The sequence below is a fragment of the Thermobia domestica genome, chromosome 13, assembly GCF_964235325.1.
Source record: "Thermobia domestica chromosome 13, izTheDome1.hap1.1, whole genome shotgun sequence".
Classification (NCBI taxonomy): Eukaryota; Metazoa; Arthropoda; class Insecta; order Zygentoma; family Lepismatidae; genus Thermobia; species Thermobia domestica.
This window is the reverse complement of record NC_137466.1, coordinates 53,906,911-53,928,295: the sequence shown is the minus strand read 5'-3', so window position 1 is coordinate 53,928,295 and position 21,385 is coordinate 53,906,911. Positions and strand designations below refer to the sequence as shown.

At 34.8% G+C, this 21,385-nt stretch overlaps 1 protein-coding gene across 1 annotated transcript in view; it reads left to right on the top strand.

Annotated features, from left to right (window-relative positions):
* The first annotated feature begins 13,718 nt into the window (after positions 1-13,718).
* Positions 13,719-21,385, top strand: part of spdo (sanpodo) — a 66,578-nt gene continuing 58,911 nt past the window's right edge. The window contains exon 1 of the mRNA XM_081735740.1: positions 13,719-14,786. Coding sequence (XP_081591866.1) covers positions 14,640-14,786 — 147 coding nt within the window. The 5' untranslated portion in view covers positions 13,719-14,639. The remainder of the gene's footprint in view (positions 14,787-21,385) is intronic.

Below are 21,385 nucleotides of genomic sequence, written 5' to 3'. Positions count from 1 at the left end.
CCACATTCTCTCATTGAAGCACGCAGTGTGTATATTCTATCATACGAAGCAACTCACAAACTTAGGCAATTTCTAACATTTATAACTTCGCTTCACATGAAGATAATGCAACGAAATTGACTGCGTGTTTTATTATTTATGTCAATGTTTTATCTACAACCGTTTCCGAGATAGAGGATGTTGAACTCCTCAAGAAAAAATAAATTTTTGACACTTACTCATCGAAACCTTGTCACACTTTCTGTAGATGTTGAAATTTGAAATTTCTCAGAAATGTAGAAATTGTGATACAAATAAAGGAAAAATTACGAAAACTGGAAATTTCGACCTTTAAGGGGAAAATTAGTAGTAAGGCCAAACTTACATCACTGGACTCAAAGCCTATAGGTTACTTCCTGTACATATAGAAACTTGAAATTTGGCACAAATGTAGGGTTTGTGGTACACATACAAGAGAAAAAATCCAACAACTGAAAAATTCTCTATCCAAGGAGGAAAATAAGATCTCTACACATAGAAGCTTGAAATTTGGCTCAAACGTAGGGTTTGTGCTACACATACAAGAAAAAATCCAAAAACTGGAAATTTCCTCTTCCAAAAGAAAAAATTAAAGGCCAATGCAAAAATTAAATCACTGGACTCAGAATTTGTGGTGTGGCTGTAGACTACCGGTACTTCTTGTATATACAGAAACTTGGAATTTGGCATAAATGTAGGGTTTGTAATACAAGTAAAGATACAATTCCTAAAGCTGGAAGTTTCCACCTCCAAAGGAAAAAAAATTAGGGTGCAACGCCAGAATTAAATTACTAGAATCAAAATCTATGGGGTACTTTGTGTGCACATAGAAATTTGAAATTTCGCACAAATGTAGGGTTTGAAAAATAAGTAAAGGAAACGTCCAAAAACTGAAAAAAATCCATATTATCCAAATTTACATAAGTTACGTCACTAGATTTAAAATCTATGGGGGTACTTACAGTAAACATGGAAACTTGAAATTTGGTATATCTGTAGGACTTATGATACAAGTAAAAATATCTGGGAAAATTAGAAATTTCCTACTCCAAGGGAAAAAAAATAATAGGAAATAAGGCTAAAATCTTGCATTGTTACGTCACTTGTTGCAAAACCTATAGTGTGTTTTCTTTAGACATGGAAACTTATAATTTGGCAAGAATGGAAGATTTATAATACAAAGATAGGAAAAAATCCGAAAATAGAACTTTTTCTCTCCAAGGAAGAAAGTTAGAGGATAAAGAAGAATATTTTACTGAGAAAATATTAGGCCATAGAAACCAAATTCTTTCACGTAGTGTACACGTGGCACCGCTATTTGTTTTGGAACAGTAGAACAAAAAATTTAATGGAAAGTTTGAAAGAGTGCTAACTACCACCAGATGACAGCACATGGATACCCCATGTCTCTCCAACGTATTTTGTGTAGGGAGCGACAACATTCAAAATCATTCAATCAAACTCAAGAGATTAATGTTCTAAATTTGTTCAAAACCTTAATAAATATTGCAAGGTTTTACGTCCTTCCAACACCACACGCTGGCTGTAAAGATACTTCAGATGACAACGACGAAGACGTTGTCAATCATCGCCAACGATTGGCAAATGACGTAAAGCAGTCAGGAACATTTCTGAATAAAAGGAGACGGAACACCGCAGAAGGCTTTAATCTCCAGCGATTATGGATACAATTTTAATACTTCGAACTTTCTGAAGAAAAGTTTACATTTAACCTTACATAAAATTGAATATCTCCGTTATTAATTGAGATACATCAATAATTCTGGTGGGGTTTGAAAACTATTAGAATGTCCCATAACGTTTGTTTCAGGATGTTTTTCCTTAAACATAGCCGTTTCAAAGTTATTTGCCATAAAAGATCAAAAAACAATGTGAAAATTATAATTTGTCTAGTTTGAGCGGCCATATTTTAAAATGGCGGCAATAGAAGGCAAACTTTTATAATTATAATAAAAGCCCAATATATTCTCTGATAAATAAGACGAACGAAGATGTTATTTTGAATACTCCTTAAGTTATAAAATTTTTAAGGAAGTTATAAAATTTTAAATTTGGTAAGTCGAAATACATTGGCGGCCATATTGATGACGTCATAGAAAAAAATTGCCCAGAATTCAGTACCCAATTTTTTCCCCCTTGTTTTTGATTGTAGATACTGGATCCGGAGAGAACAGCTGTCAGACATGTCATTCCTACGGGACCTATGGCCAGGGCCCGTACTGATGGATCACCTTGGCCGCAAGTGCCTTGGCTCCTATCACCATAAGACACATGATCATTATGCTCCTACTAATTCGCCAGCAAAACACCAAGTTATTTAGAGGAACTTATATTTTATCTATTATCAGGGTCGTATTTAGAGGAGTGCAAAAGTGCACGTGCAACTCCTCCCTCCCCTTCGTTGTGAATATACACTATCTAAAATGAGAGGCTAGCAGCAACACTTTCAGAAACTTTCTGCCATCATGCTTCCGTTTGGGGTTTAAAAGAAAGAGAGGTTTTGCAAAAGCAATAGTTTAAGTCGATTTTCTAAAGGTTGAAGGAAAAGGATTCACCAAGCAAAACTATATAACATTTGTCAAGTAGGGAAGAAAACAGAAGCCAGGACGAGAGAAGAACATTTTGCTGTATGTCACTTGCGACCCTCTTTAAAATGCTTTCCTCCATTCTATGCATCAGTATTGTCAGGGGTAAAGAATATTTCACATATAACTTTGAAGAGTTTCAGTGTGATATGTTATTTTGATAGATATTGTTGCACAGCCCCCCTCTCCCAAACAATCCTGGATCCGACCCTGTCTTTAATATTTATTACTATTGTATGCAAAAGGAAACTTTTATAACAAAAAAGGTGATGGGAAAATCCAAACTCCCATGTACCATCTTTTAGCTCTACCCTAAAAGACAGAATCTTTTACATTGTAGAAGAGTCGGTTCTTTCCGACAGACAACTCTTTAAGGCTTTTAAGTCACACTATTTTTATTAACAAAACCGTACTACAATTTTTCTCACTACCAATGTTAGTGCAGTGTGTTAGTGTATTATAATAAGACAATGTTAACCGTGATGATATAAAAATTAAGTAATAGTGAAAATTTGATTAGCATCGTTTATCTTATTTATTTATTTACTTCTAAAACAAAGACACAATAATATTTTCCTGTTTCATTGAAACACGTATGCATTCAATGTTCTATCGTTTCTAAATGAACCATTCATTCGATTACTCATTTTCATCACAAAGGTGTATCCAAAGTTTAATACAAACTCTGAATCACACGCACGCCTATCGAAAATCTAACCCTTGTATCCCATGCCGGAGACGTGATTGCAAACCATAAACGCATGAGAAAGCTTCAAAATTTGCATGAAGTTCCGCATATCTACCAGGGATCGTTTGTACGGAACCCCTAGTGAGTGTAGTCCACCTTAAACCTACTCCATGTAACTTGATAATTGACTATTTACTATTTATTGCTATTTTTTAATTTTGAATTACAAGTTTAACACATATATTTGTCTGTCGCTTTGCATGTTTGCTTACACAATAACATTTCAGTGGTAAATCAATTTAAAAGGTAGCTCGATAATAATAATAATAATAATAATAATAATAATAATAATAATAATAATAATAATAATAATAATAATTGCGAAAGCATATGTAAGGTATTATCAAATTCCGAAATTCTAAAGTGCACTAAGTTAAGTGTTCTTATTTTTCCCTTTATAATAATTTGAATATGAGCTTGTAAACAATGATTCGGAATTCTACTGAGTACTACCTCCTGGTATACAATCCAACTCGCCCTCTTCCTCCTTATCCTCTCCAGGTCTAAAGCAGTCTGTGTGACGTAATATACGTACTCTTTCCATTCAAATGGAAAAATCAGGAACCATGTTCACTGGCTTTATAGCTATAAAACCGTCTCTTTCATTCGTTTGGTCTGAAATGTCATTTACAGCCTGAATAAAAAATATTGTCACAAAATGTTCCCATAGCTTCATAAAAGCCTTTATTTGCATTCTTTCCTTTCTGCAAATGCTTCATACCACATCAATCTAAAAAGATGCTCCTTGTGAAATCTATGGAAATTATTAATCACGACAGTAGGTTTTGTGCATCCCAGAGTCTGTAATGCTCTAAAAAAAATACTGACAGAAATGAGTGTTACTGAATGCATAATTTTATTTTATTATTCTTTTTTTCGATGATTGTAAGCAAATGTTCCAGGAGCGTCATTTGGGCGGAACAGAAGGATGTAATTCCCCCTTCCTTTAGTTTGATAAACACATTTTGTTTGATCAAACGTATAGTAAAACACTGATATAAAAAGTGAAACTCTTAAATCGGCGGAGAATCCCCCGCCCCGAACAAAATCTACAATGACGTTGCTTTTAGCAATTTGGTTTCAGGAGTCGAAGTGTAATTCCAAGCCATATGCGTCCGTAGTGGATGACATTGAGAGAGAGATACAAATATGGAGACAGACAGCGATGATTTACATATGCAAGTTTAGAGTTGAAGAAAAAATGATCGGACAGCATCCATATGATGACTAAATTTATGATTTTGTGAAACAGAAGGAGGAAAGTTTCCGCACTGCAAGGAGCACATCAAGCAGTTATCGAATTGAGGTGGAGAACTCCTTTTAGATCATCAGATGATTCAAAGGGAAAGAAAGATCTTTAGATCCAGGGAATTAAGAATTTTAAAAGGTCTTCAGCTTCCGAGGCGGATTTCAAACCACGGACCTCTTAGCTATCAAATCATGACTTTATCCATTCAGCCACGGAGAACACTACAGTCATTTATACACTTTTCCTTTAGCTACGTTGACACACTTATAGAATGGAATATTCCAAAAGTTAACTCGGTGGGTGCACCGTTGACATTGAACGTGACTTCTTGTAGCTTAGGCCACATTGCCACGTTAAATAAATCTTGTAGCTGTCATAAAAAATAAAATAAAAAAACTTGCAACCCGATCTTTCTATTTACTGTTTAGATGTTACAACTTCTTGAAAGCAAGAAAGGTATCTCCACCCATGCAGCACTGCACTCTAGTGGGCAAATAGTGAACCTCCTTATTAAAAACGTGTATTTTGGCGCACTTCCCCTCCCTGTCCGAAAGATTTCGTTGTTTCGGAAGCAGCGAAACTGTTTTTTCCTTTATATCAGTGGGAGGGCGATAGCAGGTAGCAAGCAAGATGTCCCAAAAAGTTGCACATGGTTCAACTCCTTGCAAGATGATAAAAAAATGTTGTGTGTCCCTTTCAAGACTATGTTTACATGGTAAAATATGGTAGGGTTTCAAGATTTTTTTTTTTTTTTAATGACAGCTACAAGATTCATTTAACGTGGCAATGTGGTCTTAGTTATAGGATGCATAATGAACTTCCCCTTCTTCAGAAACATTTCTTTTAAGGCAGTGAAAATTTGATACTACTGTGTTGAGTTATATTTGATAGAACCGTCTGATTAACTAGTGTCAAATGCTCAGGCATAAAATACCTTTTGCGAAACTGTAGTGGAAAGTTAAACAAATCATCGTAAACACGTTATACTGTTGAAAAAAAATAACAATGGAAATGCAGATAAGTGTATCACTTGGATGCAAACGTTTAACTTTAAAAAATAGTGCGTTACGTCGTTATGTGTTAGATGAATGGTTAGTGTAAGGGACTCCTACATGAATGGTCCTAGGTTCGAATCCCGACCGTTCATATTTTTTAGCTACTTTCTTAATGCGTATTACAGAAATTCAATTTTGAATTAAATGTAGTTGGAGTCGAAACTATAGTTTAAGTCGAAACTATTTTGAAATATGAGATCTTATTACGTGTTTTTCATTAGCTTACAATATTCAACTTTGATATCAACTCTTGCAACCTTTATTTAACTCGCCGGTAGGACTTCTCACCGAGGGCGTCATCTTCCTTCACGACAACTGGCGCCCGCATGCAACCCAGAAGACCACCACGCTGTTGAAGTAGTTTTGCTGAGAAAATAATCGACCACCCTCCCTACAGCTCAGACCTCGCTCCAAACGACATTCACCTGTTCTTGCACTTGAAAGGAGCATCTAGTAAGTCGTCGCTTCGCTCCAGAGGACAAGGTGAAACACTTCATGACAACGTAGCTGAACAAGCAAGGACAGGATTTTTACCAGGAGAGAATTTTCAAACTCATCCCACGATGTGACAAGTTCCTCAATCGATTGGAGATTATGTCAAAAAATAATATACTATCTGTAATGTATGTAGGTCTACTATCTATTGGCTGTATTGGGTGTATGAAGTAATGTATACACGTTTCACTGCAGACTTTGTAACCTTACTTTCTGATCATTCCCCGTGTATACTCTCATTACGACACTCAGAAGAAATTAGCATTCAGAATAGTTAGACGAGATATAGTCCAAAAATATGATTAACTCTTAAACTTTTTAAATTTGTGTTCAGCTAATATTATTGACCAAATGGTAAGATATTATATCCTAATGTGTACTTTTTGAGAAAATATTTTAAAAACGAACTTTTGCTTTATTAAAAAATGTCGTTCGTTGCCAATAATAACTGTCAGTTTTTATTTTCGTCGAAGAAATTGTGGTTAAATTCATTTTCAAGGGAACACCTTTCTTCTTTTTCTTTATACCTGGAGGAAATACTTGCTTGGCAGCTATAAAGAAAAAGAAGAAAGGTATCCCGCTGAAAAGTGATTTAACCGAAATTGTTATTTAGTTACGTAATGTATTTACATACGGTACACCTTTAAATAGCAGATTGTATCTTTTTCCTAACGGTGACACGAGGTCTTTCGTGGCTAAGCAGTTAGGATAAAGAGACCCGGGTTTGATTCCTGGCGGGAGCTCATGTGGTTCGGATCCCACGTTAAGCTGTAGGTCCACGTCTCATATAGCCTCGCTTCTGAAAATAGACGTTACACATTCTTCTTGTAGTCTTGTAGAATTATTGATATAATTACATTCGCTGAAGTCTCATTGAAAAAGCGTCTATTTTGATGCAACATATAAAAGGTTTGTTGTGTCTGCTTTATGTTATATTTGTGTTTTGTGTTTTCGTCTTTTTTTTTTCTTTGCCTCGAAGTAAAGAATGATTCATTATTGAGTGTTATTACGTGTTAAGGAAGGTACAGTAACGAAAGGAGTGGCGAGCGTATGACTAAAAGTAGATAGACTTCAGGCGAGAAACGCCCCGGAAGAACTTCCGAAAAGCTGTTCTGTTCTACTCCTCTTCTCTCTCTCTCTCTCTCTTTTTTTAATGAATTGTTCAAGGCCTCCCCTTTTCCTCTTCTGATGTGGGGAACTACCGCCAGTTGCCCCTCTCCCCTTTCCTAAGTCAGAATATTTCCCAACAGCACCCGCCAGGAAATTCGGTAGAACAGCTGGAATGAATTTACAGTGTACTTGACACACATCACTGTTAGGACTGACTCAACAATCACCGGTTTCCTAATAATACTCTGCTCCGGGTGTCTATGACTTGAAGTAATAATAATAATAATAATAATAATAATAATAATAATAATAATAATAATAATAATAATAATAATAATAATAATAATAATAATAATATAATGTCAACTATGAAAGAAGCTACAAAATGCTATTATGTCTGCTTAGATGACTTGCTTTTATTCTAGGTAAGTGCTCCTCAAACTTTTTTTTCAAATGGAGACTACTTTTATTAGTCAGAATGCCGCTCTTGTCCCATTCGAAAGCAAATTTATAATTTTAAAAATACTTCCCGGTATATTTTACTATATTATTACCAGTATACTTACGTTTATTTTTAAAATAATAATAATTAAAATTCAAAACTACCAAGAATGTTTTACAAAGTAGATAGGATAATAAATTACATAAAATGTCCGTCCTGAGACAGGAAGGGGAGGACTATTTCTTATGTTATTTCCAAATTGCATGACGTGATACTTGGTAAGGCATTTGGTTTTATAGAGCAGAGTTTACTGCCTCTTAACTGATTCAGCTCCAAAATTTCCCCATTGGCGAACACTTAAAAAAAAAAACTTATGTGCAGTTGAATAATACATACTCTCAAAACGATGCGTCTGGAATGGTGCGTTACACTTAACTTATACCATTGTTTATATCTAAAAGACTAAAGATTCTTATGGGTGGACTGGGGAGTGAGAGATTTTGAAAATGCTGTAATGCACAGTAATATAATATTGCATATACTCTTTTGTAATTCTGACCGAAAGAAGGTACGTGTATGCCATTTACACGAAAAGAAAAATAACCCATGTTTTGAAAATATTGTCCTCTAAATGGCGTCCCTCTCTGAGGTATCATTTCTGCATAAGCAAATGGATATTTCTCATAAATTTCTGCAGTACATCCATAGTATTTTATTGAACCTCTTCACATGACGCAGCTTTGAGTTCATCCAGTGTATAAGGACGACTGTGAAATCACACGCTGTCAGATCTGGCGATCTTACAGGCCAGTTCATATCACTATTTCTTGACATGACATGATATGCCTCCCAAACAAGTCTCATAAAGCGATAATCGATTTCCTTGCTGTGCGATCTGTAGCTCCATCTTGCCGAAATCATTTTCAAATTTTTCCATCCATTCTTCACAGCATGGGTTGATGGAACCATTTCATGACGGAGCAATTGAAAATGACACCAAAATTCACTCCAGGTAGCTTCACAACTATCATTGTTTTTGTAATATGCTTTCACGGCAAATGTGTGTTGCTTTCCTGACTACTGCTTTGTGGCAACTGAAATGGCTTCGTATATGCTACATTATCATGGTTACAAGGCGTTGTCATATTTAAAAATGACCGTGTATTACGCGATTCAAAATCTCCTACTCCTGCATGCCAGCCTTATATGTATGCCACCCTTATATTTAAATAGGTCTAAGGATATAATAATTTATGATTACTTGCTGTATATATTTCATTTATAATATCACTTTGTTATTTTATTATTTCTCATTTTTTTATATACTTATTTCTTATTTAACATTAGCTTTTCAACATATATTTCCATAGGGTGTATAGGTAAGAAACGAATAAACATGTTATAATTCTTTCCGTTTAGATAAGTACTTTTAAATTTGCTTTAAGTGCTTTTTACCTATCAAACCATTTCAACTTCTGACAATCTGGAACATTGGATTAGTCTATCTGATTAAGCAATACATTATTGAAGATGCTCAGAAGAGTGTTCATGATTCTTCAAATGATTAGCGTTCTATTTGGTTTAGACGGTTGCAACAATTAGAGGAAAACCATGAGATGTAAAAAATACCGCGCTACCGCATCTACAGCCGCCAGGGATCTAAACTTAGTTTGCATCAATTCAACTTCATTAGTATCGAATCAGCTATCCCTATGAAACAACGCAGGAATAACCACACGTCTGCGGTTTTCTTCTACAGAGATATGATCGAAAATTACGAAGCAAGTATATTTATAAAATCAATAAAAACATGATGATACTCAAACTACTGCAGGCATCAAAACGTTCGATCCTAATGTTGAACTCTTGATTTGAAACAACTTTGACTATGAAATCTTTAGAAAAACCATGAGCCTAGTTATCTACGAAAAAACTATAGAAATAAAGCAAGTAGTTACTTTTTTCTTACTCTTTGGCATGCATTCTCAATTTCTCAGTAATTTTACATTCTTTTCGCCTTTTTATATAGTGCTCTTGCTGAAAACTGTATTAATCTTCTTTACAAATATTTTATCAACGAAACTTGGTTGTTGATAATCGAGTTTGCAGAGCCTAAGAAAGCAGAAACAGTGTTGACGCATGGATATTTTACGGCATTAATAACAGTATAGGCCAGGATACAAGAGCAAACTGATTTGCAGTCTTATACGCACAGATAAGTCAGCCGGACAGGACTAGCTCAGGAGAGTAATGCTCCCGGAAGTAGGAACGAAAAACACAGTTCTGATTGGTTGGCGTTATCTGTCTTGCCACGTTGCATTCAAATAGCAGAATTCAGACGATTGCTATTCATCGGGCCTCGTGGCCGGTCCTCGTGGCCGAGTGGGTTAGCGCTATATGCTAGTAACACAAAATTTTATTGGCGTGAGTTCAAACCCGGCCCGAGGCAAGTTTTTTTTAACATTTTTATAACACTTTTTAAATTAAAATAACACGAAAATAATACTCAAAATGTGATTTACTTACTTTTGTGCAGATAAGTAGTAGTAGTACTTCTAGTAGGAACGGGTTAGAAGCCCCGCAGGGCTCGTTTTGTTGCCCTTGTACTCCATGATATAAGGCTCGTTTTGTTCCCCTTGTACTAAATGATATAGTTGTGACCAACTTAAAACAACTGACTAGGATAGCGCGTAAAACAGTTGGCTAGGGTAGCGCGCGAAAAAAACGTACTTCTGGGAGCATTACTCTCCCGAGCGGGTCGTAGCCGGACTGGCAATGAGAATTTAGTCAATGTGGAGTTTGCAAGAGTTTACTGTGATTCATTGTAATCTTATTGGCTTAAAACATCGAAATGAGTGAGTGAGACATGATTATTCATATAAGCCATTTCCCGCCATTGTAGTGAACTTCTAGTATATGATGGGAGTTGGAAGTTAAGGAAGATTAACTACAACAGTCTGATGTATGACGTCAAAGCGCGCTTTTTTTTTTTTTTTTTTTGGAGCAGCAACAGAGAGAAACAGGTAGAGCAAAGGATTTGAGGAACCGTGATAGGAGAATGAACTAGAGAAGGGTTGGCAGTGTACAATTAGTTATGGATCCGAGAGTGATATCTACAAAACCAACGAAATGTCGAAGTTTTTTAAGTTTGGAGCGGCGACTGAGAGAAACAGGTAGACCAGAGGAGAGGAGGGAATGAGGCAGAAGAAGATTGAACTAGAGAAAAAGTACGAGTTCTAATAGAATGATAATTCTCGTTTGTCTATCAAAGCTCCGTTTATCAGGGTACCATTGTTCATTGTCTGCTCTTTGTTTGTTCATTTTGGTTACTGAGAATCAGATATACAAACTGTGACGCTGACGAATATCAGTACCGATAAATATCGTAACTTGATCGATATATCGAATAACATTGGCTTTACCGAAATATTGAAAACATCCCAATATTGAACATCATAAGATCATAAAATATCAAAATATTAAAAAACAAATAAATAAAACAAGAAACATTAAAATGTCAAAATTTTTTTGAAAGTCAACATATCGAATATATCATATTTCGATATTTTAAATTGTGTGTTGATCGATATATCGAATATTACACGAACCTGTTGACCTTGCATTATCGTTTTTAAACCTGCGACATTTGGCCAACCATAGCCTTTCTTGAGGACTAGAGCCAGGAATTTTAGTTCAGCTTAATTCGCGGTGGCTTAGTGGTAGAGTGTTCACCTCTGGTGCCCCGCGTCCTTGGTTTGATCTCAGCTCGCGCCAAGTGAGCTTTGTGGTGGACAAACAACGTGTACGTGGGTTTTCTCGAGGTTCTCCCGTTTCCTCCCACTTTCTCTAGTCCACCATTTCATTGATTTCTTCTCACCACCATTTCCTTTAGTCTAGCCAGCATAAAAATGGGACATAAAACTTAGCGATTTCATTTTCATTTTTAATTCGAATCTAATATGTAAAATAATAATAATAATAATAATAATAATAATAAAGAAGACAATTGATTAGTTCAATAAATAGATCGTATTTTCCTTTATTGATAGTATTGTCCGCGAAACTAGATTTCGGGCTGTCTCTTCTCGCAAAATTGTAGTGAAAATGTTTTCTGTTCACGAAAAGTACCGCGTGTCTATAAATTAGTTAAACAAAGGCAACCATTAATTGTAAGGAAACTATTATTGTAACAGCAATGTTTTATACTTCCATAAATACAATTTATCTTCAAGTTTATTGTCGCATATCATTTGTTTCCAGTTGTTAGTTTAAAACGCCAGCACTGGAGGTGCTAGTGTTTGTTTACCTTCCCTAGTATTGCGCCAGTCATCATGGCTTTGACACAGTGACAATAAAGTTCTAGCAAAATTTTATGATCATATGTTGAACAGGCGTGAAACTCAGAATACTTTTATGAACATAATTGTGTTTAGTGACGAGGCAATATTCTACACCGGTGATAAGGTCCATAGACATAGTGTTCAGATATAGGGTGAGGAAAATCGTCATAAGGTGATCCACATGCATGGAGCTGACCAAAGAAAAATGTGTTTTGTGCTGTTAGTGTGAGCAAACTGTACGGCCGTTTCTTTTTCGCTGAGCCTACCACCACAGTTATATCATACCTGGACATGATTGGGAATTATCTAGTGCCACAATTGCGTGAAGATATGGTCATGATATCTTTTCTTACAAGATGGAGCACTTTCTCATATTCATCATGAATTTACCAAAAATCTTAATCGTGAAGTACCGACTTGGATTCATCATGGTGGAACGATTCCGTGGCCTCCTTGTTTGCCTGATTTGTTCCCAAGGGTTTCTCTATTTGAGGTTATATTAAAGGACGTGTGTTTTCCCCCTCTTCCAAGTAACGTCAATGAGCTGCGAATCCGGATAACGTGCGACCATCAATGCCGAAATGCTTCAAACAATTTGCCAGGAAAACGAGTATAGTTGAGACATTTACCGTGTGATGAAAGGATCACATATTGAACACTTGTGAAGTAAACTTCAGGTTATACTGCATTCATTGAGATATAAAGTATTACTGTTACAAATATAGTTTCTTCGCAATCAACGGTTACTTTTATGTAACTAATATATAGACACGCTGTATATTTGTTTTTAATTTTTTTTTTAAATCCTGTCTCGTCTCATGTCTCGTTGTTGCGAAAATTCTGTCTCGTTACGTCTAGTGTCTCGTTTTCGCAAAAATTCTGTCTCGTTTTCGCGAAAATTCTGTCTCGTGGGCAACACTATTGGTTGACGATAGGATGGTGTAAACTACAGTATGTATTTTCTGGATAATCAATTTTACTAAATTGCCTTGGTAACGCTACCAGAGGATAGGGCAAGAAAAACCGCACCTTTCAAATTCAAGGAAAGGGGAAAAAAAAGACATTCGAATATAAGCGGCTTCTTTAAATTTGAAGGAACAAAAGCAAAAAAAGAGATAGATACAGGGGGGAACTGGTAATTTTTGGAAATATTTGGAAAATATTTGGAAAATATTTTACGATCAACAAGACCCCAATGCGATATGAGAAGTGACATAATGAGGAACGAGGTTCAAAGTGAGAAATCAGCATTATTTTATATAGCAGATCATATGATGAAACAATGTGTACGATACTGTTTGAAACTGTAGGGTTTCCACTTACTGGGAGAGAACTATGTCTTTCATACTTCTTTTTAAAAAGAAAAATAATTTAAGTATTGTTCAAGAAAAGAAAAAGAAAAATCTCTATTCAAACCATAGAATTGATTAAGAGTCACCATTCTTACGCACCAGAGGCTGTATTACAAGAGAGGAGCCGTTTGCTTGGAACTGGTCTCTCTGTGCTCCGGGTAAAGCAACCGAAACAACACGCAGAAGAAGAGGAGAGAAAGAGAGAGAGAGAGACCCATCAGCAACAGCATGAACTGAACAGGACAAGAAGAGAACTTAACATATACGGGCTCTAGCAAAATCCACCAATCACACGTTTGTTCCGGCGGAACGCGTCGCACAGAACTTCTAATAACAACTACATAAAAAAAGGAAGGTAGAAAAGGTGGCGTTGTTGAATTTCCACAAGAATTGTTGTATATACTTACTTGTGTGTGTGTGTAAATTTTCCCCTTTGCCCCTCTACTTCCTTCCGTTCTGTGGCAGTTCCCACCAGTGTGTTTTTCTCATAACCCATTGTTCTATCTTTGGACCTCGTTTCTACACAGTTCCCCTTCTCTAGGTATTACTATATATACGTTCATTCGTACACTGCCAGTATATGTATTCTCGATTCCCACCCTTGAAAAAAAAGTTTTACGGGGTTCCAGGTCATGGGAGGGTTCGAGTTGGTTCCCCTTCTTCAGCACGTGCTAGCTGACTCTTTGCCATTCCCCGTTCCTTTTACAGACAGCCCTAATCGGCATTGCTGGGAAATTCTAATGTCTTCTCCTCTTGCTCTTCTTCCCCTGGCCTGACATTTGTGCGAACCAGTCATCATCATCTCCTGGGTGCTTATTTCCTCCATAGTGTCTTCTTTTGGATCTGCAAAACATGTCTTCAGTACAACAAGTTTATGTGCAAGAAATGTGAGAACCAGGCGGTTCGAAGTCAACCTTTTTTGCATAAAAGTTCCTACCTAACGTCAGAATACCAATTAAGTAAAAATTTCCAAAAATAGTTGTGTGAAGGTGACAAACTGCCGAATTAGTGTTTGTATTCCAAAAATCGACAATAATCACAATGTGATCATGTTAGTGCTTAGTGTTACTTGTACTTAGTTAGTTTGTACCTATATGGAATTGAAATGTAATCGAGAGTTCAAGCTTATATTTAAAAAACTTTTGTTCCATTTGTGCCTTCTCTGTAAAGCTACAACGATAAAGTAGTGATTGATGTGTAGTGACAAATAATTAAAAAAAAAAAATGTCTACCAGAAAAGTAAAAGCATCGTGGATCCACCTTCAAATCCAGCCACAGCCAGCAGTGACCGGTACTCTAACGGTTGCAAATATTATTCTACTGTTTTGTGGAACAGTCACTTGTATAATATGCTTCTATGGCCTCTCTCAGGTAAGTTTTATTACATGTATAATTATTATCTTTAACTGTTAATCGATTAATCGTGTCTGTTCTGCTAAATTAGAAAAACAAAAAAGGTTTCAAATGTACAAAATAGCCAATGGCAAAGGCTTCTTTTTTTTTCGTCTGGCAAGATAAGCAAATACATACCTTGACTATTAGATACGTCAATTTTATGTTATAAAATGCGAAAGTCATAGTGGTTCTTTAATGTTCTTTTTCACAAAAATGCTGTACTACCAAACTATGTGATTATTACTTGCTTACTATTAGCAAACTATTAACTTTGAATTATTATTTATTACTTAATTACTTGTCAGTTAGTAAATAATGACGTCACAAGCTTCGGCAATTTTTCTATTGCCGAATAGAAAAATGTTTTTCGAAAATACTGAATTCTTTGTTAAGTGTTCAGTATTTCCGAAGTTGCTATTTTCACATTTTTCGTTTCCGAATCTCGATGCTTTAGTAATACTATAAACTATTTAATTAACCAAAATAGAAACCAAATTCCGTATTTATCCGATTTTAACACGAACCTCTATTTTGAAGAGGCTTCTTTCAATTTTCTGAATTTTTAATAAACTCTGAATAATCAAAATTACAAATAGTTATGTTGATATAAAATATCTTATGATACACTTTAAAAAAAAAAACGTTAACATTATCTATTCTAAACTATTGTCAATCATTGGCTCCCTAGATTATAGTAGCAAAAGAACAAATACCGGTAAAATTCAGTACAGTAAATAGAAACAAGTACAGTAGTTTACAGTATATGTATTTTTACTTTCACAACTATTTTTACTCTATTTAAAATCAATACAATAGTGGGACTATACTTTAATGTTTGGTATAAGCTATTACACAACGTAAAAACATTAATTTCAACTACCAAAGCTTAATCTGCGAATATAAGAAGGCCCCGTATTTTTCGAAGGACGAATTTGAATTGTAAAAAAAATCGTCTTATACTCGGGCGTATACAGAAGCTAAGGGAAATAAAATTTAACAATCTCATCGTACGCATTTAATTATAGGTAATGATATAAGTAATTCATCATACGTTTCAATTAAGTATTATTATGTTCTTTATAAATTTAAATGTTTTGAATCCTATTATATACTAATAGGATATACGTTAATATAAATTAATTGAAGATAAATGTTAATACTAAAAGAAATTAATTCTGTAACAATAATAATAAATGTTAAAGGTAAGAACTATGGGTGGATTCTGTCTTCGTGTATAAAATATAAATACAAACTTAAAATAAAATAAAATAAAATAAAACTGTAATCCTTCTCAATATTCCAACTTTTAAAAATAATTTATCTTATAAAACTTTAAATGGTAGGAAAACTGTTTACCGAGCAGTTACAAATGCAATTACGAATAACTTAAATATTACTTACAACAAAACAAGAATTTTAGGAATTATCCAAAAAGTGCTTCAAAAAGATTGCAGTCTTGGACAATAGTTAGTTTTTGGATCAGGGACCACAAAATTTTTGAACGGCCCCTAACTCGAGTTTTCGTTATTTTCTATGGAATAAGCACATCATACTGAGTTAAGTGATAGTTTGGGTTTGGCTACATTATACGTAGTCCTCCAGATATAAGGCCTACAAGAAAATTTTTGATTGAAATATATTGGACCTTTTGATCCAAAAATTAAACAAATGCTTTATTTTTAAACTGTTGATGTACCGAACTCAAACTACATAGATGAAAATGTTCTGCTGGCAATGAGCCAATTTAAAATTAATACACAGATTCAAATTAGATATTTTACTCAGGTGACAGAGCACAATTACTCATCTAATTGTAATTGTGGTAACTAACGAACAATTACTCAGTATATTATAGTTATTGAAAAAAAATTAAAGAACAGCAATATTAGTTCGTTATATTATAATAAAAGACTAGAATATATTTAGTTTTGTTAAGTTCGTAACCTTCAAATAAGTACGCTACTTAATTTTATTAACTGTTGATTGACTAGGAAATATCGTAACAAAAATAGTAGAACTATCTAGATTAAATAAGTTATATATATATATGGCTGGTAGGGATGCGCACGAGACAAGATTTGTGGCTGTCTCGTCTCGAAAATGTGCTGTAAAAGTGATGTCTCGACTCGAAAAATGTATATTTTTCTATTGGAAGAGCCGTGTCTCGACTCGAATTTTGTCAGGAAAATCCTGTCTCGACTCGTCTCGTGCGCATCCCTAATGGCTGGATCCAGGATTGTCTGAGGAATGTGCACCAATAACTACCAAAATAACCAATCACAGTGAAACTCGTCAAAGTGACATATGACATTATTCTTTACCCCTGACAATGATGATGCATAGAACGGAGGAAAGTAAAATTACGTCGGTCGGGACGGTCACAAGCGTTATGCAGGAAAAATTGTTCTCTCTTCCTGGCTTCTGTTTCTTCCCAACTTGAAAATGTTATATTCTTTTGCTTGGTGAATCCTTTTCCTTTAACCTTTAGAAAATCGACTTTAACTATTGCTTTTGCAAAGCTTTGTTTTATTTAAGCCCCAAACGGAAACATGATATCAGAAAGTTTCGGAGTGTTGCTATTTTCTCTACTAGCTTTCATTTTAGATAGTATATATTTATAACGAAGGGGGTGCACCCCTAAATCCGGCCCTGTATATATATATAGTTGCGGATCCAGGATATGATCAAGGGAGGGGCTAATCCATAATTTGCAGCTTTATCAATTGTAAAGCAGGTTTGAAGCCCATTTTATCCAGTGTATACCTGAGCGTCAAGGCGGGGGCTATAGCCCCCCTTGGATCCGCGCCTATATATATATATATATATATATAGAGAGAGAGAGAGAGAGAGAGGAAGGTTACCAAAGAGCACGCACTTAATATTCATTTTCAAATAGCTCCGAAAGTAATGAAGCAAAAATTATATAAATTGTACAAAATTTTAATTGAAGTTTAGGCTACATTGTAAGAAATAGAAAAGTTTACTACTAGATGTAGAAATGGAGATATACGTTAAAAAGTTAAAAAACTCAAATGCGTACTCTTAAGGACCAGTGTCCCAAAGAGTGCGTTTTGCGGTCCCTAAGAGGGCGCACTCAACACTTATCATACTTGAAACCTAAACCCCTTCGTAAACTTTAATTTACCCTAAGGTTTGCTTCCAATTGTTCGTATACAGGCAATTCTAAACTATTTTGCTTCCAACAATTTCTTCATTACACGTCCATGTGGTTTTAAAGAATTTATTATGAACGTACACGAAATTTAAAACATTAGAGAAAATCTTCGTTTAGTTTCACCCACAAATTATGATTGTGGTTTCATTACATTATTCCACCAACAGGAAAAAAATCCTGATCAACACCTTTAGTGTATGTCTTTTTTTAATTCTTAGTTTGTGGTTTCATTACAATCGTAATCGAAGCCATATTTCACTCAGCATCTTCCTCCAGAACAATTTCCGAATCTTTATTTTGATTATTTCCTCACTACTTAAGACATCATCATACCATGAAAGGCAATGGCAAACTACCATGGACCAAAGGCCTACCTTCGGGCAGAACACCACATCATCATTGTAATTTAAGAAATTTTGTGAATTTAAAATACTTCTTATATATGATTTACAGTTGGTGCTTGAATCGAAGACAAACAATTACAAATAATTCTACAATCCATTCAAACATCATATTACACTCCGAGAGTAACTGATGAGAATAACCATAGTCTGTAATATGAATGCCGCTACCCACACACGCTATCAAAGAAATTCTCCCAAAGAGTACGTGCGCGTTCTTTGGTAACTCACTAACGCGCACTCTTTGGGAAACAGCAGTCAACTCGAGTAAAATTCATCCATGTGGCTGCATATGCAAGACCCCCGAAACAAAGCCATGGTAAACAATTCTATCTGCATTCATGTTTCCTACCATGCAACAAGAGTACTGTAGTTAGCTGCTATATCAGAATAATTTCTTAACTAAGAGTATTAAAATATTACATCAAGAATTCAAACAAGTTATTTTTAGCTGTATTTTCTGTTTGAAGCGATCCGTTAACTTCCCTTTTCTTCGTATCAACTCTCACACAAAGATGAATCAAACAGTGTAGCAATAACAATTCTGTATGTTACCACTTCAGCGTAATTGGCACCGCGCGCTCTTAGGGCGTGCGTACTCTTTGGTAACCCTCCTCTATATATATATATATATATATATATATATATATATATATATATATATATATATATATATATATATATATATATATATATATATATATATACTTGGAGAAAATTAGTATTTAATAGTGAACCAGCTCTTGAAGAAAAACAATCCAATAACGTGTTAATACTGATGAAATGGAAAATAATTCGCGAATGTGTTGGGACGTAAAACTAAGTTTATTGTTTATTATATCATTCATATTAAACTAGACCAAATGTGCTTTGTTTAACCTTTATGAGAATTAACCCATTTAATCCGTTGAAAATGTATTTGAACCTTTCTTTTCATTTTTTTTTTTTTTTTTCTGGATACACGTTTCGCTACGTATTGTGTTAATTGTATACAGACACAGAAGTAATTAAGTCAATTTAAATCAAGCTTTTCCAATAATATATCAAGTACAACAAAGTACATGGTTTTATGTATGGGTGGATATTGACTAAAATTTTTGTTTATCGCGTAAGTTCTGTGTAACCAACCAAGAAACATGAAGATTACGAGACGAAAGTAAATAGATATGTATTTCCAACCAATTTTTAAATATTGATTCGAATAGATATTCTTGAATAGAATAAAAATAACTTGAAAATAATAACGTGAATAATTATTTTATTACATCGATTTTTTTCAGATATTGGAAAGTAAAATTACTTGAATTATTATCGAAGATTCTTGAATTCTGTACTGTATAAATTCTGTCGTCAGTAAACAGCTTTTGTTGAAACAGTTAACAGCACACTCTCTCGTCCTAACATTTTATCAATCTGGTCACTGTTACTCAAACGTTAATATTAACACTTCATTTTTCGTTCCAATTCCCTATGGATTAATATGATATGCACAATTTTTTCATGTTGTACATAATTAAATATTCTCTATACACCGTACTCATTTAAGATTTCAGTTACTTGAAAATGCGTATATAAGAGAATTATCACTAGATAAAATTCAATTACGTTTTTAAAGGACATTGTTTCTTTGTGCTTTGGATTCTAACTTTTTAAAAACTCAATCATGACTACATGGATAGCGTACCGGTACGTACCTTTGGCGATGGAGACCTAGGTTTGATTCGCGGCGGGAGCTCATGTGGTTTGGAGATTCACATCTCACATAGCTTCGTTGGTGAAAAGGGATGCTAAACTCAAAAATCAAAACGACTTTCATCTCGTTAAGTTACATTCGTTTCGTAGGCCATAGAGTTACTTAGTTAAATATACACATTTTGATGAAATTAGTAAGGAGCTCCAAAAGGAAAATGTAATATTCACGTGTATGTTACCACAATCACAGCTTACTTGCAACAGAATCAATTTACGTCAATTGGTTAAGGCTCTTGGTTATCTTTATCCCATAGGATTTTTTTTTAATTAATGAATAATTTAAAAATAATAAAAATATTTTTAAAAAAATTAGGAAGTGAGCCAGATAGATCTCCACAAAATCCTATTAAATAATCTAATAACTCTTTACGAACATTTTCTCATAGGGCACAAAATTTGAGTTCGCAGTTTATGATGTCATTCTGCACTCAAATTTCTATGTTAAATAAACATTTTAAAAAAAAAAATTAAAGAAATGACTTTCGGTCATCCTTCAACACGTTCAAGAATCTGCTGAAGTGTTCCATCACTAAACAAAAAGTGTCTAGAACGCATCCGAGCAGTCTTAAATCGAATTTCCCTACCTGAACTTCTGATGTTTCCAATTAGGTAAACGCGCCTAAATTCGACAGGCACCCGAATTCGACATACCTGTGCTTAAATGTTGTGAAATAAGCGTAAGATGTCATCCCTGCGATCGTGAATAGAAGTGGCAACATTATGGGAGTGTCTTTTCTCGTGTCAAAAGTGCGGTTACAGTAGATGAGTCATATGTATGGAGAAAAGAAGGACATTGTTGTGTGTGTGACACACTCTTCGAGAAAAAACACATAATCTTAAGAAAATCATAAGACGGCAGGTTATTTTCGTAAGACTTTTATTAAAGTTAGGTTTGCTTCAAGCAAATAGTGGTACTTTAATGTTGTAAAGGAGTTTCAATCAGTGCGTTTTGTTTTCTTCTGTGAGGACAAAGGTTGTGATGTAACATGAGCGGGGGGTTGTCGAAAACACTAGCCTTTATTTCTAACGTGAACCGGATTTCGACAAGGTTGTCGAATTCATGCTCAGTAGTGCAAATATAATTTTAACTGAATATCTAAACGTACAAGTATGTTCAAAGTCTTTCATAAAGCTATTTGTTGCATAATTCTTCGATAGTTGTAACATCAGTTCGATATGGAATGTCGAAATCAGGTTCCTGCATGTCGAATTGAGGATCATCGAAGTAACTACTCAGTTCAGAAAAT